The sequence below is a fragment of the Melopsittacus undulatus genome, chromosome 20 (genome assembly GCF_012275295.1).
Source record: "Melopsittacus undulatus isolate bMelUnd1 chromosome 20, bMelUnd1.mat.Z, whole genome shotgun sequence".
Lineage (NCBI taxonomy): Eukaryota > Metazoa > Chordata > Aves > Psittaciformes > Psittaculidae > Melopsittacus > Melopsittacus undulatus.
Window position 1 is genome coordinate 1,118,024 of NC_047546.1, and position 10,173 is coordinate 1,128,196.

General features: G+C 65.4%; 1 protein-coding gene across 1 annotated transcript; it reads right to left on the minus strand.

The window, feature by feature from the left end:
* Positions 1–1,253: 1,253 nt before the first annotated feature.
* Positions 1,254–10,173, minus strand: LOC117437236 (CUGBP Elav-like family member 3). Its single transcript, XM_034071017.1, has 13 exons — positions 10,029–10,173; positions 8,886–8,968; positions 7,250–7,298; positions 6,800–6,928; positions 6,524–6,603; positions 5,566–5,709; positions 4,646–4,784; positions 3,613–3,762; positions 3,481–3,546; positions 2,713–2,811; positions 2,418–2,561; positions 1,391–1,523; positions 1,254–1,308 (listed from the first exon to the last, which is right to left on the minus strand). The coding sequence occupies exons 1-12, from the start codon at positions 10,171–10,173 to the stop codon at positions 1,396–1,398; spliced, it is 1,356 nt and encodes a 451-aa protein (XP_033926908.1). The 3' UTR covers positions 1,254–1,308; positions 1,391–1,395.

Sequence of the window (10,173 nt, forward strand, 5' to 3'; positions counted from 1 at the left end):
CCAACCCCTTATTTACAGTGGGGAGCAGCGGGTGTAAACGTGGGGCTGGGGGTGCTGGGGGGCACCGGCCCCGGTGGGAGCTGCTGGGGGCTGCAGGGTGCCGGATGCGGCCCCGTTTTGGCTGGGGGGTGCCCAGCGCACCCCGGGTTTGGCCGCTGTGGGTCCGGGTAGAGCCAGAGGCCTCGAGTCCCCCCCGTGTCCATGCGGCTGCTCCATGCTCCTGGTTCCAGGTGCTTGGCTGGTTCATGCCTGGCACATCCTGGCTCCGGCTGTTCCATGTCCATCTGGCACCAGCACAGCAGCAGCTCAGCCATGTACCGGGTGCTGGAGCCTCCCAGTGTTGGAGCATCCCAGTGCTGGTGCATCTCGGTACCAGAGCATCCCAGTGCCAGCGCATCCCAGTACCAGTGCATCCCACTGCCAGAGCATCCTGGTACCAAAGCATCCCAGTGTTGGAGCATCCCAGTACCAGAGCATCTCAGTGCTGGCGCATCCCAGTACGAGAGCATCCTGGTACCAGAGCATCCCAGTACTAGAGCATCCCAGTACCAGTGCATCCCACTGCCAGAGCATCCTGGCACAACAGCATCCCAGTGCCGGAGCATCCTGGTACAACAGCATCCCAGTGTCGAAGCATCCTGGTACCAGAGCATCCCAGTGCCGGAGCATCCCGGATTTGGCTGCTCCGCATCCATGCAGCATCCAGCACCCCGTGGCCTTGGCTGTGCCCATGGGTGAGTTTGGGGAGGGGGGAACTGAGGCAGGTTTGGGGGTGTTGAGGGGTGAAGCAGGGTGGCAGTGAGTGAGTGTGTGTGTGTGTGTGTGTGCTGGGGGGTCCTGCTGTGCCCTGGCACGGCCCCCCCACGCCCTGGGAGGGTGCCAGGGCCAAGACCCCCAACCACAGCATGTGCCCCCCCCCAGCAGGATCCCCCCTCTCCAGCCTGGAGCTGGTTTTGGTCCTGTTTGGTGAGAGAAAAGCTCCAAGCAGGGTCCCCCGGGGGGGGCAGGGCCCTGTGGGGAGCAGGGGGGGTCCTGGGGTTGGGGGGAGAGGGTGGGTGCCCCCCCAGGGCAGGTTGGACCTGGGTGCTGGGGGGTGCAGGCACCCAGGGCCCACCCAGCCCTGCCTGGACTGGGGGGTCTGGATCGGTCCTGGAGGGGGGGTCCATCCTTCCTGAGCATGTGGGGGTCTGTGTCCCCCCCCCCCAGCAGGACTGAGCCCCCTGCGGGCACCACTTGGGGGGTGGGGGGGAGATGGGGACTGCTCTGCAATAGGGAGCACCCAAAGGTGCTGCTCCAGAGCCTCTGCACCTGGGGGTAGGAAATGGGGGTATTAAGAAGAGCAGGGGGGGGGCAGGGGGTGCCGGGGGGGGGGGGGGAGCAGGGACCTCACCAGGCTCAGTACGGCCGGTTGGCATCTTTGGGCCTCTTGAGCTGCACCTTGAGGCGCTTCATCCCGATCTGGAAGCCGTTCATGGCCTGGATGGCAGCCTGGGCGCTCGCGGGGTTGTCAAAGCTCACGAAGCCTGTGGGGATGGGGACAGCGATGGGGACATCAGGGTGGGGAGGAGAGGGGGGTCCCCAACCCAGCGTCCCCATCCCGGTGTCCCCATCCCAGCATCCCTCATCCATCCCCAAGTGTTCCAATTCCCATGTCCCCATCCCCATTGTCCCCATCCCAGTGTTTCTGTTCCAGAATCCCTACCCAAGTGTCCCCATCCTGGTCTCCCCATCCCAATATCCCCATTCCTGGTGTTCTCATCCCAAGGGTCTCAATCCTTGTATCCCCATCCCCGTATCCTCATCCCAATTCTCCTATTCCTAGTCTTCCCATCATCACACCCCCATCCCCATGTCTCAGTCCCTGTGTTCCCATCCTTGTGTCCCATTCCAATAGCCCTATCCCTGGTGTCCCCATCCCCAGTGTCTCCATCCCAGAATCCCTACTCCAGTGTCCCCATTCTGGTCTCCCCATCCCGATAACCCCATCCCTGGTGTTCCCATCCCCAAGTGTCTCAATCCTTGTATCCCCATTCCCATGTCCCCATCCCAATGCTCCTATCCCCAGTCTTCCCATCATCATACCCCCATCCCCATGTCTCCATCCCTGTGTTCCCATCCTTGTGTCCCATCCCAATAGCCCTATCCCTGGTGTCCTATCCCAAGTGTCCCCATCCCTGATGTCCCTATCCCCAAGTGTCTCAATCCTTGTATCCCCATTCCCATGTCCCCATCCCCATGTCCCCACCCCACTGCTCCCACCCCATTGCTCCCACCCCATTGCTCCCCACCCCATTGCTCCCACCCCATTGCTCCCACCCCATTGCTCCCCACCCCATTGCTCCCACCCCACTGCTCCCACCCCATTGCTCCCACCCCATTGCTCCCACCCCATGCCCCATTCCCTCTGGTGTCCCCACCGAAGCACTTGCTCTGGTTGGTGGCTCTGTCCACGAACACCTTGGCAGAGATGACGTTTCCGAAGGGCAGGAACATCTGCAGGATCTCAGTGTCAGCAAACTCCTGGGGCAGGTGGTAGATGAAGATGTTACAGCCCTCGGGGCCTGCGGAGGGAGCGGCGTCACGGGGGGGGGCTGCGGACCCCCCCCGGCTGGGGCACCCCAACAGCGCCCCTCCCCCCCCCCCCCCCGAGCCCAGCACCCGAGGGGGGTCCCTGGGAAGGGGTTTTTGGGGGTGTCCCCCCCCTGCTCTCACCTTCTCGCTGCTGCTGCTGGGGGGGGGGTGGGGGAGCGAGCAGGGGCCCCGGGGGGGCGAAGGCCGGGCTCACCAGCCCATAGGCTGCTGGGTAGGCGGCTGCGGGGGGCAGGAGTGGTCAGCACTGACAGTGCTCCCCAGTGCCCCCCAGTGCCACCCCAGTGCCCTCCAGTGCCCCACAGTGCCCTCCAGTGCCCCCCAGTGCCCCCCAGTGCCACCCCAGTGCCCCACAGTGCCCCACAGTGCCCTCCAGTGCCCCACAGTGCCCCACAGTGCCACCCCAGTGACCCCAGTGCCCCACAGTGCCCTCCCAGTGCCACCCCAGTGCCCTCCAGTGCCCCACAGTGCCCTCCAGTGCCCCCCAGTGCCACCCAGTGCCCCCCAGTGCCCTCCAGTGCCCCCCAGTGCCACCCAGTGCCCCACAGTGCCCTCCCAGTGCCACCCCAGTGCCCTCCAGTGCCCCACAGTGCCACCCAGTGCCCCACAGTGCCCTTTAGTGCCCCACAGTGGCCCCCAGTGCCCTCCAGTGCCCCCAGTGCCATTCAGTGCTCCTCCAGTGTCCCCATTGCCATACAGTGCCCTCCCAGTGCTCCCCAGTGCCCTCCCAGTGCCCCCCAGTGCTCTCCCACTGCCACCCAGTCCCCCCGTGCCATTCAATGCCCCTCCAGTGCTTCCCAATATCCCCCAGTACCCACAGTGCCACATAATGCACTTCCAGTCCCCCCCAGTCCCCCCCAGTGCCCCCCCAGCCCCCCCGTGCCTGCACACCTGTGTAGTGCCCCATGCCAGCATACGCCTGCTGCAGGGGGTCTCCGGGGGCCGCGGGGCTCTGGGCTGGGGGCAGAGGCTCCGTTAGGGGGGGTCTGGGGGTGAGGGGGGGGCGGGGGGGGCTGCGGGCACCTGGGAAGGGGGGGACCCCCCCGGCGAACACGGCCTCGGGTGCCGGGGGCCCCGCGGGCTGCGCCGGGACCGGACTGTAGCCGTTGACACTGAGCGGGGCCGCGATGGCAGGGACCGGGGTGGCGGCCATGGCGGGGGGCGTGCTGGTACCTGCGGGAACAGCGCGGCCTGACCCCGGCACCCCCCCCGGTAACAGCCCCGGTGCTGCCCTGCCTGTCCCAGTGCTCCCATCCCCAGTGCTCCCATCCCAGTGCTCCCATCCCCAGTGCTGCTGTGTACCCAGTGCTCCCATCCCAGTGCTGCTGTGCCCTGTCCCAGTGCTCCCATCCCAGTGCTGCCCTGCCTGTCCCAGTGCTCCCATCCCAGTGCTGCTGTGCCCTGTCCCAGTGCTCCCATCCCAGTGCTGCTGTGCCCTGTCCCAGTGCTCCCATCCCAGTGCTGCTGTGCCCTGTCCCAGTGCTCCCATCCCAGTGCTGCTGTGTACCCAGTGCTCCCATCCCCAGTGATGCTGTGTACCCAGTGCTCCCATCCCCAGTGCTGCTGTGCTCTGTCCCAGTGCTCCCATCCCCAGTGATGCTGTGTACCCAGTGCCCCCATCCCCAGTGATGCCATCAGCAGTTCCCCCATCCCATTGCTCCCATCCCCAGGGCTGCCCTTCCCTGTCTCAATGGCCCCATCCCCAGTGCCACCCTGCCCTGTCCCAGTGATGCCATGTACCCAGTGCCCCCATCCCCAGTGCTGCTGTGCCCTGTCCCAATGCCCCCATCCCCAATGCCCCCATCCCCAGTGCCACCATGCTGCAGTGCCCTATAGTGCTCCCCCATCCCTGTCCCCATTGCCTTCATCCCTATCCCTGGTGCCACTCTCTTGTCCCCATCTCCTAGTGCCACCCCACACATTCCCCACCCTCAGACACCCCCGGGGGAGCCCCATGTCCCATGTCCCCATGTCCCATGTCCCCATCCCTGGTGCCCCCCATTCCTGGGACCCCGATGTCCCCATCCCCGTCCCTCTCATGCCCAGTGCCACCTACCTGAGGAGGGGGGCAGGGGGGTGGCGATGAGCCCGTTGGGGTTGACTGTGCCCATGTGCTGCATCTGGACGGCCATGGTGGCCATGGGGCTGAGGTAGGCCGAGTGGGCAGCCACCAGGGCCGCCTGCTGCTGCATCAGCTGTGGGGACAGCGCCTGGATTCGGGCACCAGCCACCAGTGACCCCCAACCCCAGCATGGGACAGCCCCATGGGTCTGGTGTCCCATGGGCAACCATCACCCAACAACCCCATCCTGGACCACGGGGTCCATCATCTCCCAGTATCCATCACCCAACAACCCCATCACGGACCACGGGGTCCATCACCTCCCAGTATCCATCACTCCAACACCCATCACCCAGTGACCCCATACAGGACCATGGAATCCATCACATCCCAGTATCCATCACTCCAAAACCCATCACCCAACAACCCCATCGTGGACCATTGTGTCCATCACCTCCCAGTATCCCTCACTCCAACACCCATCACCCAATAACACCACCCAGAACCACAGGGTCCATCACCTCCCAGTATCCATCACCCAACAACCCCATCCTGGACCACAGGGTCCATCACCTCTCAGTATCCCTCACCCCAACACCCATCACCCAACAGCCCCATCCTGGACCATGGAGTCCATCACCTCCCAGTATCCATCACTCCAACACCCATCACCCAACAACCCCATCCTGGACCACAGGATCCATCACCTCCCAGTATCAAACACCCCAACACCCATCACCCAACAACCCCATCCTGGACCACAGGATCCATCACCTCCCAGTATCAAACACCCCAACACCCATCACCCCGTGTCCACGTCCGCGATCTCCCAGTGCCCATCACCCAGCACCCCAATGGTCTCATGCTGCACCATGGTGTGTCCAACACCCCCCGTGCCCCCGTGCCCACCCTACCGCCTGCGTGTAGGCGCTGTAGGCCCCGAACTGGAGGGCGATGGGGCTGAACATGCCCAGCTGGCTGGCGACCTGCTGCATGCGCCGCAGGCCTCGCTCCTTCTCCGTGTCCGCAAACTTCACCACCAGGCTGGAGGAGGCTCCCTGAGGGCATGTGGGGTCAGACCGGGATGGCAATGGGGTGAGAGTGGGGTGGGGATGGTGGTGAGTGGTGAAGGGGATGGTGGGGATGGTAATGGTGGAAAGGATGATGATGGAGATGATGGTGATGATGGGGACAATGATGGTGAAGGGGATGGTGGTGAAGGTGATGGTGATGCTGAGGATGAGGGTGAAGGAGATGGTTGTGTGGGCAGTGGTGGGGCTGCTGCTGGGGATGCTGCTGGGGTGTTGGGTGCTGGGTATTGGGTGCTGGTGGTGGGTATTGGGTGTTGGGTGCTGGGTACTGGGTATAGGGTGTTGGTGCTGGTGCTGGGTGCTGGGTATTGGGTGTTGGGTGCTGGTACTGGGTATTGGGTGCTGGGTATTGGGTGTTGGGTGCTGGTGCTGGGTATTGGGTGCTGGTGCTGGGTATTGGGTGTTGGGTACTGGGTGCTGGTGCTGGGTATTGGGTGTTGGGTACTGGGTGCTGGTGCTGAGTATTGGGTGTTGGGTACTGGGTGTTGGGTGCTGGGTGATGGTGCTGGTGCTGGGTATTGGGTGTTGGGTACTGGGTGTTGGGTGCCGGTGCTGGGTGCTGGGTACTGGGTGTTGGGTGCTGGGTACTGGGTATAGGGTGTTGGTGCTGGGTGCTGGGTACTGGGTGTTGGTGCTGGGTGCTGGGTATTGGGTGCTGGGTGCTAGTGCCGGGTATTGGGTGCTGGGTACTGGGTGCCCGGTGCTGGTGCTGGATACTGGGTGCTGGGTACTGGGTGCTGGTGCTGGGTACTGGGTGTTGGGTGCCCAGTGCCCGTCTCACCGGCAGCGTGCGGCTCCCATGCAGCGCGGCGATGGCAGCCTGAGCCTCCGCATGGCTCTGGAACTTGACGAAGGCGCAGCCTTGGGGGGGGGGGGGTCGGGGGTCAGTACCCCAAAGAACAACACCCCCCTCCTCCATAGGGACCAGGGCATCACTGCCCTGAGCCCACATCACCCCACAGCCCCCCTTGAACCCACTCCAGCCCCCCCGGATCCCTTCCTCCACACCCCTCGGGGACCCTTGCCCCCCCCCCCCCAGCCATGGGGTGCCCCCCACCTTTGCTGGTGCCATCGGGGCCGCGCAGCACCGTGCACTCATCGATGGTGCCGAAGGGCTCGAACATCTTCCGCACGTCCTCATCCGCCTGCTGCTTGCTCAGCATCCCCACAAAGAGCTTGCGGTCCTCTGTGGGATGGGGGGGGTGGCACAGGGACACCCCCAAACACACACCCCACAACCACCCCCCCCCCCCACGCCCTGGGACACGGGGATGGGATGGGACACGGAGATGGGGATGTGGGGACACCAGGATGGGCTGGGACCACAGGGAATGGGGGTGCCACACCAAGGCCATGGATGGGGACACCCCTCTGGGGACAGACAGACCCTGGGATGGGGACACCCCTGTGGGGATAGGGATGAATGGGGGGAGGGGTCACAGAGGGGTGTCCGGGGGGGGTTCTGGGGGTTGGGAGGGGCCGGGGGGGGCCCGGGGGGGGGCGGTACCTCCTCTGCTCTCACTGTCCGCCGGCTTCACCTGGATGGGCCGGTTCATCTGGGGGGGGCAAAGTTAGGAGACGGGGACCCCGAACCCCCCCGCGGGGTCTCCGGGGTCCGGCCGGACACCCCCACAGGTGGGAGGTGCACAGATCCACCCCCCGCACCCCAAAGATGCTCCCGTAGCTATGGCAACCCCGGCTCTGCATCCCGTTGCCCAGCAACAGCTGCCGCGGCGACCGCCATGGGGGGGGCCTGAGGGGCCCAAATGATGCGCTAATGAGCACCCGACTCCCCCCCCTCCTTTAATTAGGGGGGGGGATGAACCCACCCCCTGCCCCCCCCCAGCCCAGTAACCCCAGGAGACCGGGGTGGTGTGGGGGGGGCACAGATGCCCGGTAACCATGGCAACGGCAGAATATGCTCCATGGCAACCGCCCACTCATCCCCAATTTACCCATCCCCGTTGCCCGGCAACGCTGCTGACATCATCAGCGCTCGCTATAAACAATGACGGGGATGGGGGGGGGGGCCAACGGGGGGGGATGGAGATTGGGGGGGAGGGGAAGGACCCCCCCGACCTGCCCTGACCCCGCCCCTCCCCCCCCGGGATGCGGCCGGGATTTGGGGGTGGGGGGTGGGATGTGGGGGGTTGATGGGGGGGATGTGGAGGGAAGATAAGGGGGGAAATATGGGGAGAAGGAATAAGGGGTGGAATATGGGGGGGTCGATTTCAGCCCCGCTGACCCCAGGCGGCCCCTTTCCCCTCTGAAAGCGAAGGTGGCTCCAGGCCCCCCCCCCCCCCCGCTGCAGATGGTTCTGGACATGCCCCCCCCGGGGCTGGAGGGGGGCATTAATCCCCCTTAATCCCCCCTGGGCCGGGATCAGCCCCGAGCGGGCGGCGGGGGCCGCGCACACACACACGGGGGGGGGGCACCGGGCACCCAACACCCACATTACCCGGGGATCCCCCCAGCATCACCCCCCACCCCGCGGCCTGGGGGTGCGGGGGGGGTCGCACTCGCACCCCCCAGCCCAATGCGGTGGGGGGGAAGCTGTTGGGGCCGCCCCTAATCCCCCCATCGTGTGTGTGACCCCCCCCCCCCTTTAGCAAATCCCCCCCCGGGATTTACAGCTCCCAAATCCCTGGATTATCCCAGCGAAGCCAAATCCCCCCCCGGGGCTGGAGGGGCACACACAGCCCAGAGGGGGGGCTTGGACCCCCCCGCTCCATGCACAGGAAACCCCACACTTGCCCCATACCCAGGACACCCCCCCCCCCATGAGGCCTCTGCCACCCATTGGTTGGGGGGGAGCTGGATATTGGGACCCCCCCAGCACCCAGCTGCAGTGGAGGGTGGGGGGCACCCACACACCCGGGGTATCCCCCCCCCCCCCCGGCTTTGTTATCTCAGCCTGGTGCCCCCTTAGTGCCAGGCCTCCGTTAGTGCCCCCCCCATTTAGAACCCCCCCGGATGATGTTTGGGGGTGCCCCCCCCAAAGGTGGGGTCCCCATCGTGGGTGATAGGAACCCCTCCGGGGGGTGGGGGGGGTCACAGGGTAGGGGGGTCCCGGTATCCCAGGGGTATTCCCGGTGTCCTGGGGTTGTTCCCGGTGCTGGGGGTGTCCCCGTGCCCCCACTCACCCCCGGGAGGGTTTTCTGCTCATGCAGAGCACTCTGAGCCTTCAGGGCTGACTCTCGGGCACAGTAGGTCAGGAATGCGCATCCTGGGGGGGGAATGGGATAGGGGTGATGGAGGTGGTGCGGGACCCCCCCCCAAGATCCCCCAAACACCCCCCATAGCATCCACAACCCCTATTTTGGGGCCACGCACCCCAAAGCCCAGGTTCCGCTGCCTGGGTGCCCATCAGCCGGCCTCAGGCCTGCACTGGCCTCGGCCTCCCCATGCCTGTTGTAGGTGCTGGGGTTGAGGGGGGGTGTCAGGTATTGAGGGGGGTACCCCGGTTGGAGCCCCAGCACCCCGTGGCTGTGGCCCCATCACTGCCACAGCCCCCCCCCCATCACCCAACACTGCAACCACCCACCCTGCACCGGCACTGCTGCTCCCAACACCCCCAGCACCCACACAACACCCCCAGAGCACCCACGCAACACCCGGCCACAACCCCTCCACCCAACACCCGCACGGCTTCTGCTGCCACAACAGCCCCAGCACCCACAGCCACGCGAATGCCACGTACACCCTGATACACCCAACACCCTGACAGCCAGCTCAGGTGTACCCCGGGCCTGCGGCTGTACATGGGGTTGTACCCTGGGCCTGCGGCTGTAGGATGAGCCGAGGGTGATGCCCAGGGCCTCCTGAGCGTGGATGTGGGGCTGTACTGGGTACCGGGGTCTGGATGTGGGGCTGTAATTGGGCTGTTCCCAATGCTGGGCTGTTTCTGGTACTGCAAGCTCGATGTGGAGCTGTTCCTGGTGCTGGGGGTTGTCCCTGGCTGTACGTGGGGCTGTAGGTTGAGCTGTTAACAGCTTCCAGCTGCCATATGTGGGGCTGCGTCTGGGGCTCTCTATGGGGCTACTCCTAACACTGGGGTTGTTGCGGGTTCGCGGAGCTGTTCCCGACGCTGTTTCCGGTACCAGGCGCTGTTCTCGGTACCGAGCTCCGTACGTGAGGCTGTTCCCGGTGCCATTGCCGGGGCCTGTGCCCAGCTCCCCATTGCCCAGGATGCTCGATGCCGCCGCTGCCCATTCCCGGTGCCCATTCCCGGTGCCCATTCCCGGTGCCCGTTCCCGGTACCCATTCCCGGTGCCCGTCGCCGGTACCTTTGTGCATCCCGGTGTACTTGTCCTTGATGACGGTCAGCTCGTAGATCTTGCCGAACTGCTCGAAGATCGGCTTCAGGTCCTTCTCCTCCAGGTGCCTCGGGATCTGCCCCACGAAGAGTTTGATGGCGTCGGGCTCCTTCAT

Coding starts and splice junctions, on each gene's coding strand:
- LOC117437236 (XM_034071017.1), bottom strand. CDS start 10,173: ATGAAGGAGCCCGACGCCATCAAACTCTTCGTGGGGCAGATCCCGAGG. Junction 8,969..10,028: donor GTACACCGGGATGCACAAAG/GTACCGGCGACG, acceptor TTCCCCCCCCAG/GATGCGCATTCCTGACCTAC. Junction 7,299..8,885: donor AGCAGAAAACCCTCCCGGGG/GTGAGTGGGGGC, acceptor TGCCCCCCCCAG/ATGAACCGGCCCATCCAGGT.